Source organism: Harpia harpyja, chromosome 2, assembly GCF_026419915.1.
Source record: "Harpia harpyja isolate bHarHar1 chromosome 2, bHarHar1 primary haplotype, whole genome shotgun sequence".
Classification (NCBI taxonomy): Eukaryota; Metazoa; Chordata; class Aves; order Accipitriformes; family Accipitridae; genus Harpia; species Harpia harpyja.
In genome coordinates this window covers 5,909,597-5,930,588 of record NC_068941.1, presented here as the reverse complement: position 1 = coordinate 5,930,588, position 20,992 = coordinate 5,909,597, and the positions used below count along the sequence as shown (strand labels likewise).

The 20,992-nt window shown below is 37.9% G+C and overlaps 1 protein-coding gene across 3 annotated transcripts in view; it reads right to left on the bottom strand.

Annotated features, from left to right (window-relative positions):
- The window catches only part of LOC128153979 (bifunctional heparan sulfate N-deacetylase/N-sulfotransferase 3), a 538,027-nt gene that overhangs the window by 7,727 nt on the left and 509,308 nt on the right, over window positions 1-20,992 (bottom strand). For all 3 annotated transcript variants that reach the window (XM_052813981.1, XM_052813977.1, XM_052813987.1), the window contains 5 exons: window positions 10,805-10,987; window positions 8,662-8,758; window positions 7,687-7,810; window positions 4,344-4,518; window positions 3,173-3,343 (listed from right to left, as the gene is read on the bottom strand). In XM_052813981.1, the coding sequence (XP_052669941.1) occupies window positions 3,173-3,343; window positions 4,344-4,518; window positions 7,687-7,810; window positions 8,662-8,758; window positions 10,805-10,987 (750 nt within the window). The remainder of the gene's footprint in view (window positions 1-3,172; window positions 3,344-4,343; window positions 4,519-7,686; window positions 7,811-8,661; window positions 8,759-10,804; window positions 10,988-20,992) is intronic.

Sequence of the window (20,992 nt, the reverse complement as noted above, 5' to 3'; positions counted from 1 at the left end):
AAAAAATGCGCGCTCTCAACCTTCAGGGAGTTTATAAGGAACTGAGGCAAAATTTTTCCTTACTTGTACTGATTTATTCATATCCTGATCTCAGGAAGATGCAATTTCATGAAATCCCTTGAAATGTAAGGCATTTCATGTATTAGCAAGGTGGAAAATTTAAATAGTGTAATTTTTACAAAGTAGGTAGCTTCATATATAATGAAAACACTACAGATGAAGTATTCTGAGTCACTTTACAGCATATGGGTCATTTTACTGTAATACTGCTGACAGCTGAGGAGATTGTTTAAGTCCCTGCTCTCCCACAATGTATCGTGTGTGTGTGTATATATATATATAGTGTCTAAAAGTCACCATGGAGGGAGAGGAGCAAGAGAGACAGTTTGGAGAAAAGAACAGCTTAGAAACAGCTCGAGTCCTTCAGCTTCAGACTAGCCATTTAACGATGGCTGTTGCAAAATCAGCTTGATTTCCTATAGGGCTGGTGCATGAGCATATCTTTTGGTTCATGGGAGAGCTTGTCATGCTAGGTCTTCTTTTCTTCTGTATGACTGCATTGAAGCAATGAGTTGTAGGCGGGAAATTAACTTAAGAGACATGAGCTTCCTGAACTTCCAGAGATCTGTCTTGGTGGCCAGACAAAAGAGGACTTTTTGTATGACAAACTAAGTCAATCAAAATTCTAAACACCTGAACCCCAAATTTGCAAGTACTCTGAGATTTGCAAATTCTTACCATGTAAGACAAGCGTGCTGTTAGCACTCTTCTAATGAAAAGGGGAACCTTGCCTATTCCTGTTGCTACTTCTACCACTTACTGAATGCCTGCTGACTTCATAACAGACATTAAGACCTCAATTCAGTCACATGTGTAGAGACCCCCAAATTTATACAGCATTAAAAATTATAGATAGCCTCAGCTAGTCTGGGTGAGAGCTCTTTTGGTGAAGGAAGGCTCTCATTTTTTTAGATAAGGCTATACTTTCAAGCTAAGCTGATTTTAGGTCTGCCTTATGTAACTGTTCTATGCTTCAGCAGTTCCTTGAACTTGTTAACTAGTTTGGATATGGCCTACTGTATATCGTTGCTTTTGCAATGCAAGTTAATCCCTAGTACTTTTACAGAGAAAACATAAGGCTACCAGGGCTGGTTCTTCGCTATCACTGTGGGATGTAAAATCTGGCAAAAATCTGAATGACAATGCATATTGTTCAATATTCATGGGTTACTTTTGGAGGAAAGCTAATGAAAACATAACGTAGAGAATTTCATGTGAGTATCATGATATTACAGTATTGTGTATCTCATGAAGTCTGCAAGGCTGGCCCAAAAGAGAGTATGTGGAGACTAAAACCAACTAGATGCATCAGACCTTCCTTGGCACACCCTGGGAAAACAGAAGGTGCAGACTCCAGCCAACTTGTCTCAGCTAAGCGAGTCCTGGATAAACAGAAGGTTCAGATTGCAGCCAACCTCCCTCAACTAAAGTAATCTTTAAATGTTGGGTGGGGAGTAGTGCCAGACACACCGCTAATGTCAGAAAAATCCATTCCAGAAATAAATCTGCCAAGGAAATACTGATCATGTGATATTGTCTGCCTGGTCTTGTATATCACATGATGTTCAGGGCTTAGGATGTGCATCTTTTGAGGCTTGATCTTATACAGGGCCAGAAGGAGGCTAATGATTTGTATGTTATATGCCAACAGAAGCTTACAGGGAGATCCAATTTTCAGGTTGCTCATGTGTGACCTGTACTGAAACCTGCGGGTCCATAAACACACACCCTTTGAGGCTCAAAGACACACAGAGAAACTGCTCTTAACACAAAGAATACATGGAGGATTCAGGATCAGTGATAGATACCAAATGTAGATGATTAGGAACACCAACACGCCAAACTGTTTCAGCACATGAATGAGTCCCAATTAGAGGCTCCGATATGTGGATGCACCGTTATGGGCAGCAATGTGTGAGGAACTTGCAAAACCAAAGTGTGCAAAAGAGACCCAGTGCTTTGACAGTTACAGAAAAGTCATGTTAGGCAAAACATGAATTCACCTAAAAAACTGGTGATGCCTGAGATGGCAAACACACTGAGGTACACCAAGGCTTTATCTATATTGCTAACTAAAACAAATCAGAGACAGCTTTCTGGTCTTGAGGCCAAATGGCACAGCATGACCTGGATCCATGTTGCTAAACTCTCTCACCTGCAAAACCAAATTGGTAGTGTCTACAATCCCCAATGGTAATCGTTCTTGTTATCTAAATGTGCTCTGGAACTGCTTGGCAAGATGCTTTTTGCTATGGGTCCAAACTGTGCCAGAAGTGTGTTAAAAATCAAGCAGTATGGACAGTGTGTGAACTCTTGCACAGGTACAGCTTTATTTACTACTACAATCATAGCCTAAGGAGGTTGGCACCGTGGGACATTACTGCATGAAAGGACCAAGAAGTGGGTGAAGACACGGATGCATTTAAATATTAAGGTGTTACAAAACCACTAGATCACATCCATTTCCATGTGGTAATCCCCATTTCAGACAGAAAAGGTATTTTTTACACCCCAAAGCATTCAGACACCAAAACTCTTCTCAATTCATGCAGGGAGGGCAATATCCCAGCTGCCATCCTTTGATGCTCGCTGATACTTGCTACCACTCAGAGTAGACAGAAATACTATTGAGCAGCTTCCCTTTATTTTCCTTCAAATTTTTCTTTTGGGAACCCTGATGGACCATCTGATATTAAAGAGACCACAAAGCACTGCATGCCTGTTTCTCTTTTCCTCAACATTATTGACAAAGAGCCAGACAGAGTGATGAAAGTGTGAGCAAATGAAAACCAGCTGTAAGATAAAGGCAGTTCAAGGTACAAGAGAGTTGAAGGAGCACCAGTGATGTTTCTTGAGCTTCCAGATTATTGTTCTGATTTATTTTGCAGAAGAAGCTCCCAGCTGTAATATGCTAAGACATGACATCCCTAGCAATGACAACCAACTACTTAGAACATGGCTATGAAAAATTACAATCAATGTCTTCAGACATGCTCTAGTATATCTAGGATATCCCTGAGGATCAGTATTCAATAGGGAAGACTTTTACAAAGGTAATCTTTTAGGATATTATATATGTAAGATTAGGATGTCAAGTTACAGTCTTATTCACCTGATAAGGTGGGAAGTAAGTTAGCCATCTTTCAATATGGGTAGCATACCATCCAGGTGCTAGGCATCTCTTTTGGAGAGCTCTAAGCTCAGATGGGGCTCGAGGTCCAGCTGTGATCACCTGATAGAAGCTGAATTTTAGAGCTGCAGGATCTTCATGTGATCGCTGATGCTGTAAAAGAAGTTACATTGCTGGAACTTTACAGACCACAAAAGTTGAAAAAATAAGACAAAACTGGTTGGTCTTACTGACCTGGCCTTACTGACCTTGTCATGAGTGATTATTTATGTTAAAAGTTACTTAAGAAATCATCATCTGTATTAATTCATTGAAAATGCTGGGATAAACATTGTTTGTATCAATAAATATTGTTTGTGTCAAAAGAAATCAGAAGCTGGACTGATAATAGCAATAACAAAACAGAATGTATAAACATTTATTTTCAATAAACTGAGTGGCAGGTTTTGTACAAATGAATCGGGCATAATAAACACAAATGCTAAGAAGCTCTGCTTCAAGCAGTTTCATATTTTCTTTTTCTAGCTTACATAAGGTAAATACTCAGAAAGGCAAATTTGAAGAAAGGTATTTATGAGGATCATTAGATAATTTAGGTCAGAAGGGATCTCGGTTTCTAGTCAAGCCTCCTGTCCAAAGCAGGGTAAGCTATGGGATCAGACTCAGGGCTGTGATTACTTCTCATCAAAAAATAACATAAAATATGTCATAGAAGTTCTAAGAACTTTGTTCTCTTTAGAATTTTATCTTTTTTTTTTTTAATATCTTTATTTTGCCAAATTCCTGTTGAAATTTGCAGACCAGAAGAACAAAAGTTTCTTGGTATATCTTGTATTTTGAGCATGAACTAGATAACTATGTCTATAAACTAATTTTTTTACGTGCTGATTACAAAAAAATCAAGGAAGTAAGTATTTTTACATGCTTATATTACAGGCAGATTTTGAAAAGGTGGTTTCTGGTATTTTAACCCTTTCAGGGTTACATTGACAGATACCTCAGTGTATGGGTGATCATATATGGTGCACTGACTGACGAATAAAAGCTTGTATTATGCACACCCTTTATATACACATATACTGAAAGGATATACAGAGAGGATTCAAGGTGGAAACGTTGATTAGTGCCTGCCTGTGTTCTTCAGAGTGCATACCTGGTACCAGGAATAGGCCCGATCAGATGGGTCGATGAGGATGGTGATGATCTTGGCCTTGGGTATGAGGGAAGCTGCTCGCTTAGGAGCTTCCTCAGAATGGAAATAGTTGGCACTTTTCTCAAAGAGGAAGTCAGTGGTGACATTAGAAGGAGTGGGGAAGAAATCCATGTACCTAGGAAAGTAACATCATTCTCAGAATTACTTAAAAGTCACACAAAGGATCTGTTAAGTGTATTTTATTCTAGAATAATCAATTAAAATAATAGTCTAAATGCCAAATAAAAGCAAACAGAAGTTTACATTCTATTTTTGATCGTATTTTACTTGGTACTAGCTTTCTTCTTCTCACTACTTATAACTAAACATTGCAGCTATTTTTTGGTAACTGGATGAAAATGTTACGATACTCATGTATCTTCTTAAAATTAGTGAATTCTCACTTTTCAGTCAGAACAAACTCCTGTCAAAGTCAAAAGTAAAAATGAGTTTTCCAAATATGGCCTTTTGCTGACTTCAATTACAGTGCCATACCATAAGAAAAAAATATTCAGTATCAGAACTGCTTTTACCCAAAAGAGAAAAGAGCTCATCTTTGTGGAGAAGATGCACTGAAAAAATCCCCCACAGCTTATCTGGTAAAAGGTTTCTAAGCAGTGACAGCATCTTTCACTTATTGTTCGGAGTCACATTTTTGTGGAAACATGGGTTGTATTCCTTTTAGTTTTCTTTGTGAGCCTTCCTCATCCATTATGAAGTTGCAGTTAATTTCCAGCAATCTCCTATGTCACATGAAGACTTCTTTATCCATGGTCCTCAGACCACTTTTCATTATTGTTGGGGAAAAGAATAAATGGGAAATGTTGGTCATCTTGATTTTTCAGTTAAACTCTGTATTGATAACATAAATGCCATTTAAAACAACCTCTTCTGAAGATCATGCTTAAGGACTGAAATTTCTTCCAGTTTAGACTTTGCTCTATTCATAGAAGTGGGCTTACTTCTAATACAAGTGGCGTGCTCTTGTTGGCTTTGAAATTGTGACCATTGCAGTCAAGGCCAGAAGACTTGGTAGGATGGAACTGACTGACGCACACGCAGTTTTCTTTAGGACATGGATCTCACAAGATGATGATTAGCATGCAGGCACTGATTACAAGGTATTTAGAGAAAAGGAAGGAATCTACAGTGGTTTAAAGAAACTAAACTCTCTGACACCTGATTCCAAGAAGTTAATTCTTATGAGCAACTTTTATGTACACAAAAGCAAACATTGCTAAGTTGTTTTGTGCTTCTTTGGCACATGAATGGATACCTATCGTCAGAATTGTGCAAAAGCGGGCTGGCCTTCAGCTGACAATTTTCTATGCATTAGATAAGGAATAATAGTTGTGGATTCATTCATGCTCTTAAGAGTAGTAGCTCGTAGATTTCCTTGTATCAGAGACCTAAATGATGTCATGTGAAGGGCTGATGGATGGGCAGGTCCCTGCGTAATATGCTCAAAGCTGCATTCAAAAATTCTGCTACAAAGCCACATAGCTATTACTAGACTCACATTCAGATTGTACATAAAAAAGCTGAAATAAGAGGACAACCAAACAGAACAGAATGCAAGGCTGTCACTGCCCTGCTAGTTTATTAAGTGTTTATATCTGCCTAATGCTAACACAAATACCTGAGAGTATGATACTGTTTCATTGAACAACGGACTCTATTTCCCAAAAATATGAGGGCTGACTTGATGAAAATGATGAAGCTATACCAATATACCAACAGCAAAGAAAAAGGCCAGCTTTGAAAGAGGCAATAGGCACTACAGGCAAATCTGCTCTAGATCATGTATGGTGTCATTATGCTGTTGTACTGAAGTCCTGGTAGTAGGCTGAGTAAATACAAGGCAATGAGGACTACAACCTTATAAGGAAACACTTAACATTAAATATGACACTACACCAAATTTTGGGAAAAAATTTAATTGATTCTTTAGATATCATGGCAAATTTGAAAAAAAAAAGCAGAAGTTGATGTGGTGCTAGTGAAAAATGGTAAAGAGATTGGACCAGGTGGGATATCAAGAGGTTAGAAAGTTCAGGCTCAGCATTTCTGCTGAACACCGACTGCAGAACTCTTGCTCAGTACCTCATTCATGAGACAATTACTAAACTCGACAAGGGCAAAGCTGAGAGGGCTTTAGAGAAACTTGTCTGAGAAATCTGTAACAATGCTTACTTACATAAAGAAATACATGGCTGGTCTATTTAGACTTCTCCATTTCAAGAACAGAAAGATCAGTTCTCACCTTACTGTTCTGTTTATCTCTACTGGGAGACTACAATATACACATCTATATGTCTTGTGCCGAGGGCTGAAAGAACCCTTTCCTGCTTCTGTAGTTGGCCTTGGTCTAAATGTAAGCTCGGACAAAGACTAAGTCAGAGTCAGCTCTGGGAAAAAGTTGTATCTCCACAACCATAAAAGGAATTGAACTGATTGTTAGTTGTGAATAGTCTTGCCTTGAAAGGATCCTAGCCAATTAATGGACTAATGAGGAGAGACCTTGTATCTAATTACCATTTGGTAAGCTCATTACATGCCAGCATTAAACTACACTATCAGACCTTCAGTCAGAGAGAGTTATCCGGCAGATAATCTTTTATTGCTGCTCCCCAGCCACTACAGCATGTTACTGCTTTTCATCTTGTGGTGCTTTATACTGCAGCACTTTCTGAAAGTAAGAGAAATCAAGAATGACCTTCTGGGAGTAGCTATGTCCGGTGATTCCCCAGTAGCCATAGTGAACATGGCAGTGGTGACACATACTTTTTTAGCACCACTTACTAACCCTATGGAGACACTAACGTTCTCCTAATCACCTGATCTTTGAAAATATTTTGAGAGGCTTTCCCTGCCCTCCTTTTACCTGATCACTATTTCTAAATCCTATTTGAAGGAAAAAATGCCTCTCCCTGATACTACCATTTTTCTCTTAAGAAATGAGATTTCCAACAGGAACATAATTTTCGCCTCCATATATCCAACTAACAACCATTACTGTCCCAACTTCAAAGGCATGTGTAATGAGAAATACATATTTTGTTACTGTTTTGCATATATTAATACATGGATATTTACATGAAAGCCTCACAAAAGTCAGCGCACTTACGATATTCTGTAGTAAGATTGTTATTCACTTGCATTTATTTATCATTTTAGAAGGACACTGAAGGTTACATTTTTATCTCACTCTACATATAAACAGTTACCATTACCAACAGTAATGTCATTTTTGTATTGTTCACAATATATAAACTTTTAAATTTATACTAATAACCCATCTTACCAATCAATCCCCCTGTGGTAGTTATTTCTATTAAAGAACTGTACCTCCTCAAAGGTTTTTGGGCTGGGGGAGTTACTAATGATGGAAGGATGCATGATCAGGAACAAATACAAGGCTGTGGTACCTGCAAATAGGATAAAAGTCCAAGATTAAAAAAAAAGATATACACACACATTTTGGGGGGGGTCTACCCGCAGATGGACTACACCAGCTGTATTCCATTTCGTTTCAGTGAGGGAATGCCAATTTATGTCACCTAAGAATCTTACTTTCTGGGCTTTTAAATTGAAGACGGTTAAAGAAATATAAATAGTTAACACAGAAACTGGAGTGCCAATGCTGAAATCTGCTTTTCACACTTTTAATAACTGTGTTTTAAAAATAATTATTGGTTTTTCTGAGACTGTCACAAAAAAAATTAAAAATCTTGCACTCAGTAGCTATTGGGGATTGGTGAAGATAAAAGGAAGCACATATGCAATTTTCTGATTACAGGGGAGAAAATTAACCATTAAGTAAACTTATAAACTACTGCAACCTTACATTTCAAACTGTCCATTAGGAACTTCTTGATTTGAAATAAATGCCATGAAATAACAAGTTTCTATAAACAAGACGCAGGACAGACGAGAACTTGCAGTTAAGAATCTACACCATTTGAAAAACAGCTGTCCTTTCCTCCTTCTGCTTTGCCAAGATCTTGTCTATCTTGTTGACCTCTTTATCAAAATGTTACTCATTTTGACAGAAAGCCAAAAAAATCTGACACACGCCTGAACCCTGCATTTTCAATATGTGTACTGTCTGTTGTTGTAACTTACATTATTAAACTACATTTGGATGGTATCTGAAAATAAAAAAATGCTGCTAGATGATCAAGATCTCTACACAGCAGTCTAAGTAAAAAGTGATTAATCGGTATAATTATTTGAACTTACACGTAGCCTATCTTGTTGAAATACAATAAAATCTCACCAGTTTTCTGGGGTCCTACAACCAAGAATTTTGGTAATCGATCACAGGTTTTTTCTTTAGACCAGATATCTCTGTGCCGTTTGTCATCGCAGGGATTCTAAAACAGAGAAGAACAACTAAGAATTTCACTGGTAATCACACCTGATAAGGTTCTCAAATTATGTTTATATAAATTCCCAATTTTTCACCAATGTACAGATATTCTTACCAGAAACTATTATTTCCCCTTATGACAGAAAACCATGTTATGTATTAAAGAACTATTTCAGTGATTCTGAAAAGTATTTGCCATGTAACCAGGCCAGAAACGGTACCTCTTAAGTGTTTGGGGGTTTTTTTGATGAGGCAAGTATGTTGAAGAAATGTGGTTTTCATTCTACATATATAGAGTTGCCCCAGCTGTCTAACAGACCCTGAGACAAGATAATTTCTCCTATGAAATGTCAATATGTTCAGCGGAATTATGCCAAAGACAAATTTGATCCCACATACTTAAGATGTGGGAATAATTCAAAATCAATTGATCAATTACATACAAGTTAGGAAGACTTGAAATTGCTAATGAGTTATCCAATTACTGACTTTTTCTTTTACATTACTGTAACAGCTACCACCCTATACATGCTGTATTTTTTAAACTAAAAGTGTAAATTAATTACAATTTAAGGCTTTCCATTCATAAATACATATTCTGATCCTCCAATTCAAATCAGTACATAATATTGAATCTTGTTTTTTCATTTGCTGCTTTACAGCTGAAACAGTTTAAGTCTGTTTTAGAAATGCTACTTGCAAACAGTTTTTGACATTGTTGTTTGGCAGTACTGCACTGAGATGAAAGGAATTACCAATCTTTTAGGCTTAAAAAAATATACCTGTATTCAGATTCACATGTATTATAGACAAAAGACACCACATTCAGTATATGGTAGCCACTGTAACTTACCTATGTCTTTTCTAAGTAATCCTAATTTTTCAAGTCATTTGGCTACAGGCTAATTTCCATTTTTAAAATTCATTCTCTCCTAACATTATGCAAAGTTCTTGACATTTTTTCCCCTACTTCAATGTTTTATTCAATAACAGCGTGAATTTCAAGATGTATAATTAAGTCCAAATTTGCAATTTCATACTCAATTTCTAAGTTGGCAATTCAGTATCCAATGCTAGAAAACATCTGAGTATGCAAGCTTAAACACATTTTTATGTTTGATTTAGTAAAGTTTGCTCCTTATAATATTTCTACCAAGTCACTTCAACAGAATGATATTTGGGCTACATATTATCACTGTTGGGACACATGTACCTACAGCACTCAGAGGTTCCACTGAATTGGTTGAATTGGTCACTGAATTGGTCACCAAGCATGTGCAAAAGAACATGACACATTCACCCCTTGGTGCAGTAGTTTCTCCTCAGGGTCTGTGCTCTTAGCGCTGGGTGATGGGCTGAAGACGTGTCAACTGCAAGGTCAGTGCAGGCTTCAGCCTTAGCAGGTCTTCACATTTCTTTTCAGTTTGCTCACTTATGAGAGTGGGATAATCAAGCAGCAGAGCTGATAACATCAATGTATTAAGTGCTGGTAAACTTCTTGCTTGGGCAGTTCTCAGCCCTTTGTGAATCACTTTCTAATCTATCTAAATCTATTTCTACTTGGCTAGTCAGTTTTAGCGTTAAGGTATCCTTGGTCTTAATGCTCTTTTCTCTTTTTGGATGCCCCCTTCTCCTCACGCACTTGGAGGAAAGTTCATTTCTTTAATGGCCAATTGCTAAAATATGCATATACATCTCTCTGTCAGATGCTTCATTCCTGTTAATTCCAAACGGAGAAGAGAAATAACATAATGCCTTTCCTGCACTTCCCACATTTCTAAAAGCAAGTAAAGTCACAAATAAAATGACTTAAAGGTAATTTTAATTACACATCTTAATATGTATTAATTTCACAACCTTTCAATGGAGAATTAAGCAACAGGGAAAACAATCACGTACACTGAACCTTCACTAAGCTGTTTTATGGAACCAATTAGTAAATCTAAAAATATTACTGCTTTTCTCTACAAGAAACTGAAACAAAGAACTTCACAAAAGCCACCATCAAGATGATTTTTTTTCTGATCTCTTCATCAGCAGGCCTGCCTACCTGCCAGAGAGGGTCCTTTTGCTCAGGGAATAGCTCAAAATACTTGTGAGCCAGCTGAACCGGAGGAAGAGTTTGCAGTTTCAGGTTTGTCCAGGTATGAACAAAGTTGGCCAGATTCACAAAGGTGTATAACCCCAGGCGGTCGTTTCCATAATTAGACAAATGGGTCATGAAGATGCTAATCTTAGAAAACAAAATAAAGAAAGTGGACATTAACTCTTTGTATCACTAGGTGGCAGTGTAACCACAGATAATATAAATTTAATTTGCATTTTGCTCTTATTTAGAGCTGCAAGACTTTGATCACATTTGCATAGATGTTACTGTCCTTGCTCTTCGTTGAATTACATCCTCTTTCTCAAGTCAACTCAACGCAATGAAGAAAATTGTGGAATAGGTACTATGAGCTCTGTGTGAACTAGGATATGCAATCCTGCCCTGTGGTTGTACAATATTTACATAATCTTTATGTAAATTTACTTAATGGAGAATACAGCAAAAACAACCCAGTTTTACCCACAGTTTTACTTCAAGTGGAATACAAATACAATATTAAAAATGTGAATTCTGTTTTTGTGAAAGAGTAAAGAAGTCAGAGACCAAGAAGATAGCTGACCTGTCTTTCTGTGATTTAAATCTTGTTGCTCCAACTGCAAGTTTTATAGGATAAGTAGCTCATCTCTTATACAAAGCTGTTCTGCAAGCACTGGGCAGGTAGTCAAATCACACGCAGAAACAAACAAAATCTGAAACCTGATTGAGTACTTTCAAATAATTGCACATAAAATACTCCCAAATAAAACAAAAATAGCTCAATATCCCATCAGTTGTAAGGCTGCTTGTATTCTGCTCTTCCAACACCTTACTGTGAAATTGCTACTCAGATAAATCCCCCCTGCTACATCCCTTGCTCCAACTGCACTCTCACACTCCCAATGGAAGCAGTGTTTGCTGTGAAGGTTTCTCACGGGAAGGGCATGTTCGGATGCACGTAAACCATGCTGATGAGCGGAGCAGTAACACACAGACTGCAAGGATGGTCTCTCGGGGGCTAAGGAAGGGCTGAAGACTGAAACCTCCATTTTGCAAAATTATCCATTTTCAAAGTAGTTTTTCACTGACGAAGCACAGTCTGTTCTTACACTAAAATCTGCAAACCCTTGCCTCTCTAGCAGTGATTTTTTTCAGAAAGTTTTTTTTTTTAAAACAGAACTCTCCCAAGATAAATTCTCCAGACCAATTTCCATCAAAAAATTAGAAACATGACTCTCTTTATAAATAAATCTGCTAATGTCATGAATGGGCAATTTCTATTTAAAGTAAAACTTGATGTAAGCCACTTTAAAAAGAAAAAGGCTTATCATGGCCATAATTCTGAAATTAGTTCAGAAACTGAAGTCAGTCTTTCATAAAGGAATTCCAGCCTTCAATTTAAAAAAGGAAAAAGAAAAGAATGAAAAGCTGGAATCTACAGCTGTATTCTTTTGTTTTAGAGTATTTAAAACACTGGCTTCCTTTGATATAAAATGTTCAAAGCTACTGAACATCTATTTTTGAACACCCAACTGCAACACTACAGACTACTTGCACTGAATGGACACAGAAAATGTGTTTTATTAATAGCGTCATTTGGTGACACCTCTTGGCTTATAAAGTAAGCTGAGAGCTTCGGTTTGTCTGACTCAAATAAAATTAGAAGATATACACCACCAAGTCATTAGGATACACTCTTTCCAGATAGGACTGAGATTGGAAAAAAAAAAACCCAAACCCTCCCCTTTAGGCAACCAATAATAAGCATTTTGCCAAATGTATAACTTTTTCAAGTTTTCTTTTTGATTTCAGTTCTCAAAGTGGGAACAGACCAGCCATATAACTACGTTGTTCTCAACAAAGATACAATCAGAGGGTTTCCATAAAAAAGGTTAACTTGTTTTCTTGACAGCCTCTTTCTTTCCTACACATGGGTTGACCTCTGACATTTATAATGTCAGTTCACCTCCTGGCAACTCCTTACCTGCCAACAACTACAGCACTGCCCTGGAAGAAAAAGCAAGAGAACTTGAAAAGATTGCTAGTTCGGGGAAAATATCTATTATTCTTTCCCTGAAAGGAATATCACTATAATTTTAAGAATGTTGGAGTGGAGGCTGAAAAATTGATTGGACGTATCATCATAAATAATTTCCAGCATATGAAACCGCCAATGAAGGGAAAAATATATCAGAGACCTTAGTTCCCATTTTACAGGTACTTTTTTATGTCAAGTACTTTATGGTTAATTATTTAGAACAAAAAGAAAGATGATCAAATGCTGGTTTAAAACATAAATGACTAAATCTTGTAAAGAAGTGTAACCAAATTGTTCCTTAGTGTAACCAAATACATACTCTAATATACAACTTTATATTGTAGAAAAGGTCTCCTTTACGTCTATGTGGCATCAAAAATACTACAGATCAGCTGAGACTATCTTCCAGGAAAATCTGAGCAAAAGTTTTTCCTCTCCTGTCGATACTGTACAAATTCCTAGTAAAATCACTACCTATGTAAAATTAGCAAACTACAATCCAGTGCTTCATAGAACAACAAAATATTGCTGATCTAGGGCCTAATTCACCTGATCTGACCTGAGAACTACTTACTCTTGCTTTCAGCTCCAAAAGGTCTTTACAGGCTAAGCTAGCAGCCTGTGTAACTAACAGGAGCGTGATGCTGCAAGGGCCACATTTACATTTCCCTGAGAAGGACGGATCTTGGACCACTTTGCACAACAGGGATCCCTATGAGAGGTGGCTTACAGTATGTGATGCCAACCTACCAGCCGCTCTCTCCTACTCCAGGGGCATTCCTGGGAGTTTGTTGACAACGGCTACGCAGCCACAGTGCTGGGACAGATGCGTAAGCTGATGCTCTGGTTTCTCTGGCTACAAGGAGAAAATGATACCCAAGTGCCATTTTGAGGGATTTCACCTTGGCGCTGGCCCAGCTGCAGGGGATGGTGTGTTGCTACCCACTTCCCTGCTTTCCCACCAAGCTGTGCAGAAGGACGGAAACTTGTATCATTACCGTTCCATTTGCAGGTGTGCAGTTTCAGACCAAGACAAAACCTAATAATTACTTTTGCCTTCCATATTGAGTTATGATGCTTTGTTTTGCTCTAGCATATCACATTCTGTTTCATTCAAACAAGTTCTAACTAATGACAACGATTACTCTTTCTGTGCCAACTAATAGTTAGCATGCTATGCTATTAAAAGATTTATTCTCTTAAAACTACAGATCAGGCGATATAAAAGGAATCCTTTGTGGGCATCTCAGAAGACTAGATCTAGTAAATAACACTGCTTGTTCAATAATCTTGCACCTCTGGGAAATGCTGTAAAATATAAATAGAGCTTCATATATTTCTTTATTCCTTCTTCAAAAGGGAAGTGGCTGTGAATAGATTTATATTTACTCTAACAAGCATTTTAGCCTCCCTTTCAGTTAAAAAAGACCTTATTTGATTTTATTATTGCCAGCCATCTTCTAAAATAATTTCTTTCAGGGCATCTCAGCATTTTCTTTATCTCAGTGCGAGAAGGATCACCCTTTTTAGCTGTTCCTCATAAACAAACTATCATCTTGGTTGCACGTCAATGCACACTCTCCACAGGATTTAATATCTTTCACGAGGGGACTGAAATGGAACGCAGACAATTTTTAAAATGATCATTCAGGACTAAATCTGGCCTCTGGGCAGCAGCTCCTTTCTTGCTCCTACCCATCTTTGGATCAGAGTAGCAAAGGTGCTTTACTCTGCCTTCTCACAGAGCCTTATATGCAGCTGTATGACCTGCTCCTTTCAGCTTCTCCTCAGCATTTCTGCACTCCTTCCCCAGAATGAAAGGGCAGAGGGCTATTGCTGTTTTGCTTTCCTTCCCAAGCCCTGAATTTATCTGAGATTCTGACTACTACTGCAGAGATGTAGGGAAATGAGGACAAGAACTCAGGAGAAACAGCTTTTATGTTTTTGAACACTCATTCTGTGCTGCGTATTTCCTTACTACAACAACATTTCCCAATTAGAGGCAATAGCTTCTAGGTCAACAAATTAGAGTTGAGACCGAGATTGAGGTGCTGCCATTAAATCACATGTATCAGGAAAAGATGAACCAGCATGATCTAATTTATGTATCAAGAACAGAGAAAACAATAGATGCTTGACAAACAACTTGCACAAAATGAAAAAAATGCAACAAGTTACCCAGCTTCTAGCGACAGATGTTATTTTAGCAGACTGGATATTTTAAAAAATATTGATCACTGCATAATCAACATTATTAGGATGCTGCATCTATTAAAATTATACACAAGGACACTACTACCTAAGCTTCTACAGTCTTGATAACAGTTGTCATTTTCCTGACAAAAACAGAGGTGCCTGCCTCCCAAAGGAATGACATTACCCTTCATTCCCAAGCATGAGAAGCCCCTCTTATGGCTGCTGGCTTGTGCCACGTCTGCATTCCTGGCTTCTTCCCCCTGGAGTCAAGGGGTGTCTCTTTTTGAAAAGACAGGGATGAGAAGAACCATTCAAGGATAGTGGGAAAGACTTTTTTTTTTTTTTTCTTACCAAGCTCCCTGTGAAGGTCTGGAAGGGTGAATTATGAAGCTTCTCTACATTGGGACAGAAATTATTTATGGTGAGCAAGACTAGCTGCTAAAATGGAAAGCAGCAGAGTGGATATCTTTGTGCTGGGCAACCTGCAAATATTCCCACTCTCTCCCATATATCCTGATAAGCAAAATGTACCTTGCTTCACATTCAAACTCCATTTTACACAAACATTTTGCAGATGAATAGGTTGCGCTCACACCTCGCTATTCTTCTTCTTCATATTCCTTTTCTGTTTATAACTCCTTAATGGTGTACCGCATCAGGAGGACTTTTTGATTTGGTTTCAATAACGCAGGAAAGAAAAGAAGTGGCAATGTCTACAGCAGAGTGAAACAAGCTAAGTACAAAAGCCTCTAGAACAGTAAAAAGCCTGTAGAACAGTGGTCCACTAAGCCAGCAGTCTCCAAACTTTTTTGATCACGCACACTTATCAGTAAAAATTTTTTGAGCATGCATCCCCAGTGTCTGTATATTTATTTATAAATTACACACTTCTAATACTGAAGTTCTAATATTTTCTTCCTACACCCAAATGGATCACCTTACGCAACTCCTGGGGTGCACGTACCCCACTTTGGAGACCACTGCGCTAAGCCATCGAGACCAGACTGTAACCCAAGAGCAGAGAGAAGACTCCCTGTTCAGAGGTTAGCTGTACCCTCTTTGGCAAGCATCAGGGACATGGAGGGAGGACTGGGACTTGCAGTAACACTGATGTTGTTAAACAGATTTATTATTATTTTAAATCTGGAACTAGATGAGCTGGTAGAAGAAAAAATTGGTAATAAACATTTCTTACAGACTGGACATGTCTTTCCTTTTTTTACCACGTATAAATCTATTGCAGGCAATTCAACATGAATAAATTCATACTGTTAAGGCAGTCATCAAGGTACTTTTGTCGTGGGCACTGTGTAACCCTCCAATCTGTGCAACAACATTAAAAGGCAGCACCGAGGCCTCCCAACTCAATGAAGTTAAGCACAACACTTTAAAATGAAGTTAAATTATGATTGACAATTAATTATGTGATCTCTTCTAGGCACTTGAAGCAGATGCATTACCAATTTAGTATATTGCTGCTATTTTAGCTACTGAACAAATGTTTACAGGCCACAAGAGTATGTCTAACTCTCAGAACGCCTATATTCCAATTAATTTGGCATTGTGCATGCTCTGTTTGCAGTTCTGATGTTGTCTCCATGTTACTCGGAACAGTTTTGTTTCAGGTATTCAGAGACTCAGTAACAGCTGGTTTTGCTCCATTAGACTAACAAAGTGATAGAATAATGAATTAGATTGCAGTCTATGCTTGAATATGTATTTTTAATAGTTGAAAGATATTCCTTTTAGACCTGTATGCTACCAGAAAAGCTGTGTTCAATTCCACCACAGAGAGATTCCAGCTTGCAAATCCCTTTTTTGTTCTGAAGCTGTCCTGCTGGTTTCACAGCTGCCATGATCTGTCCACTTGCAAAGACAGCAAGCCAGCTAGTTGAATTTGATTTACACAGCAGTGCCTCCACTATAAATATAATGGAGCCAGGGAAGATTTATAAGATCAAACAAAATTACGTATTTGGTGTAGTTCTGAATTATTAATCTGACAGTCAGGAAACCCGAGTTTATTTTCAGCTCTTGCACAAACTTTTTTGCCTTTCTCTGTAAATTGCTCATTACCCTTTGTCTCAATTTCCCAATTGGCAGTACTGTCCAAGCTTCACCAATAGCTGTAAACCACTTGTACAAGGCTTCCCATTTGAGAATTTTGAAGAATCATAGAAGGGTAGAGTTTTCTTATTGCCAACAATTTCAATGCATTTACTGTACACTGTTACAAGGAATCACCTCTAATGAGATAGCTAATCCTGCCTGTTCATTTAGGATTTTTTATATTTTGTCTGTTCCACCCACAAAATACCAGACTCTGTCTGGCTTTTATGAGTGGGTTTTGAAGAACAGATAGAAAGGCAAGGAATACTTGTATTTTGCAGTCAACCAAAACGCTCCGCAAAACTGACTTCCTCCACTGCCCCAATTCATGGCAACTCCCCAAACTGTTGTGGGAGTTCCCAAGAGCTCCTAAAATGGGCATGAGAGGACAGGGAAGAGATGAAACTGTTGCCTCTCTCACTCACCCATGAAGTGAGCCAAGCCTCCTGAATTGAACCGGCCCACCGGAGAGGTCCGGCTGTGCTCCCGATGGCGCTACCGTGGGATGCCTACAATGAACCCCCCACACCAGTGTGCTTCTCAACACTTTTGTCATCTTTCCTGCTTCTCACACTCAGTATGATTAAATAGGAGGTTGTGCAAAGCGGGACAGACAGAAAGGGAAGATTTGAGCCTGAATGCCTTTGTTTTTGTATTTTTCTCTGTAGTCCCAAAGCCTGACTATTCATCTTGTTCAGGGTCACATTAAGATACAGTAGGTTCTGCTGATGCTCATATAAATCCTCTCATTTTCAGTGCTAAAGGAGATAATTTCTCCCTTGCTGCAAGACAATTAGCTTAATAACAGCTCTACTCACTGTAACTTGGGAGAGGTAAAAATTAGAGAAAAATAATACTTAGAACTGAATGCATACAAAGATTACATTATTTTAAGATCAATCAGACACAGGGCCTAAACCATTAACAGTCTTCCCTCTTGATCAGTACTGCTGTAACCATACGGAGAACACACAGCTGGCTACACATTAGTTTCGTTGTTGGGCTGTCAACCATTTGAAGGCTTTCACCAAATTTCTCTCCACAGGGCATTTTCCCTTTTCTTTAGATCTGTAGACACATAGTACTTTATAAGGAAGTGCATGTAAGTGCATGTAATGCAATTACTGTATTCCATCCTGTTTGTTTTTCTTGGGGGCAGAAAAGGTATAGAAGATTTTCATGAACCATTTTCCCTTAAACATTCATCTTGTACAACAGCAAAGCTCCCAATCTGTATCTTCCATAGTTCAAAGGGTATTTTAGGACGGGGTTATGTACGCCTTCTACAAAGTCAGACTAAGACACCTTAACTTTTACTGATGCCACCAGAAAAGGAGAAGTGTACAATATCATTTTAGATTACCATATCATTCACCTCTCATCCAAGCTGCAGTCTTATATTAAGAAAAATTTGGTTTACTCGATTACTTGGATTTTAGAATCAAAACATACCTTCCAAATCATCATGTGAAAACTAAACCAAACAGACTAACAAATTGGAATAACCTTTGGGAATAAAATCTAAAGAACTGGTAGGAAGCACATGAGATATACTCTATCTCATTTTGTTGATCTGCTTCATGAATTTTATTTTCATTATTGAAACTTTGCACTTAGAAAAAGAGTAAGCTTTTCCATATTAAAAAATGAATAGAACTAGTAGGTCTGTCCTGCCTGTTTATCTAGTGCAGCACACTGTCTACAGAAGCAGATAGTATCAGCTACGTATGAGGAAAGTACAGGATACTCTACAGCTGGGAGATGTGTGAAAAACAATCCCCTGTGAAAGTCTTCCCTGCTTTCAAGGGTTACATAAAGCATGGAAGTTTATATGGAATCCATATCTTACCAACTACTACAGGCATGAATATCCAATCAAACTTAATTCTGTATTTCAAATCTTGATAAGTTCTTGATGTCATAAACACTACCTTGGAGGAAGGTTCCTATACAATTCTCCTTTAAATTCTCATCCTCATTTAATTGGCTATCCTCTGGTTTTCTGTTTCAAGACAGGTAACAGGATTTCATTGTCTAGGTTCTTCATGCAATTTCATAGTTGCTTCTGTTTGTCATCTCTCTTCAAATATAATCAGTTTTGATCATTTTTGATTTCTCTTCAAACTGGGAGTTTTTCTCAGTCCTTCATAGTCCTCTTCAGTCAACTGCTTCCAGGTTTGCCCAAAAGACTGAGTCTGCAGAGTAGCATGGATTTCCAGAACTTCATTATACAACACTCTGCATTATTTTCCACTCTATTCCTTCCACAGTATGTCAATGCCTTAAAGAATAAGGAACATGGATATACCTACATATTATCCCACTAACGGGAATGACAATGGGAAGGAAATGGGAAAAATTCCACTGACTTTGCTGTGCAAAACGTTCAGATCCATGTGTTAAGAATATTGATTCGTGTACATTCCACGTAATCCAAATATACAAACTCACAGATAAGAACCTTTCTCTTCTGTTACTGGGACATAACATGCTGCTCGCAATACAGCCTTTTTAAATTGGCTTAACTATAAGCAAGTTATTTCATAGAACAGTGAACAGTGAACTCATTTTCCTATTGTCTGTGTAGCACAGAGTAAGCTACACACCACTTGCATCAACTTAGGCTGCCGGCCATGCAGCCTCAAGGAGAACAAGAGCTGTTCAACATGTTTGCCTCTTACTCCGTAGCCTCCATCAGCCCTGTGGGACAGGTGAGTGAATTTCAAGTGTTCGTCTGACAATAGCTGCTCTCATACCTCATCTCTAATAGTTGCTCTTATGGGAGAACATGTACGTCATTAGAGAAAATGCTGCAATATGCAGTGCTGTCCTTAGCAGAATCCTTTGAGTCACAATTTTTACTTTTCCTGGAAAGATGAAGGGTGTATGTATAGCCTTTACGTATATGTATTATCATAACATGTATAGCTACTCACCAAGACAGTCAGATTTGTTATGTTCCTGTTAATGACTGAACAGTACTGTTGTATATCAAACAAATAATTTTTCTATAGATAGCCTTAGTTACTCAGTTAAGTTTTTATACTTAAATCCATTGCAACACATGTGCAAACTAAAAGAAGCTCATTTGTAACTTAGGTCTCTGAAAACTTTATAATATCAGTGCTTTTTGAACTATTCTGGTCTCAGTTCTTACTTTGCTTATTTTATTGTACGTGTTCCACATCAACTACCTACAGAAACAATGGCTGTGGCACAGACCAGTAACTAGTACAGACATATTTTCATAGAGAAGCAATATGTATGTATGTTCCTAGTTGCAGATGAGGAAAATATACAGGGGCAGAGAGAAAGAAATAATCAAATAGTTTTTATAAAGGCATGCTCAGTTCAGCTATGTTTAGTTTGGCTTGGTTCTTAGGTCTAATTATTTTCAGAGTGGTTCAGAAGCATTGATAGAGTCTTGTCAGTATTGATAGAGATTTACCGGCAAACCTGAGAAGAAATGATACACTTGATGGCAGTGCCTAAACCTACCTCATCATTATATATAGCTTGAAATGTAGTTGCTCACTTCCTTCATCATTTACCAGACATATTTAGGACACTGGTAAAATTTCATTCCAAGAGATGTTTAACAGAAATTTGTTTTATTAATCCAAGAACTTCACTGAATATTGCAGACAGAGGTAGATGAATCTGAAGTCACTGAAGATTCTAACAAGTTTATCCGGAAAAATACTTGCTAAAATGTTTTAAAGTCAGTACAGCGCTAAGAAAAATAGTAACAATGCGAAATAATAGAACAGAGAGCTGACTGACCAGATAAGATACTCGTCACTAAAGACTTC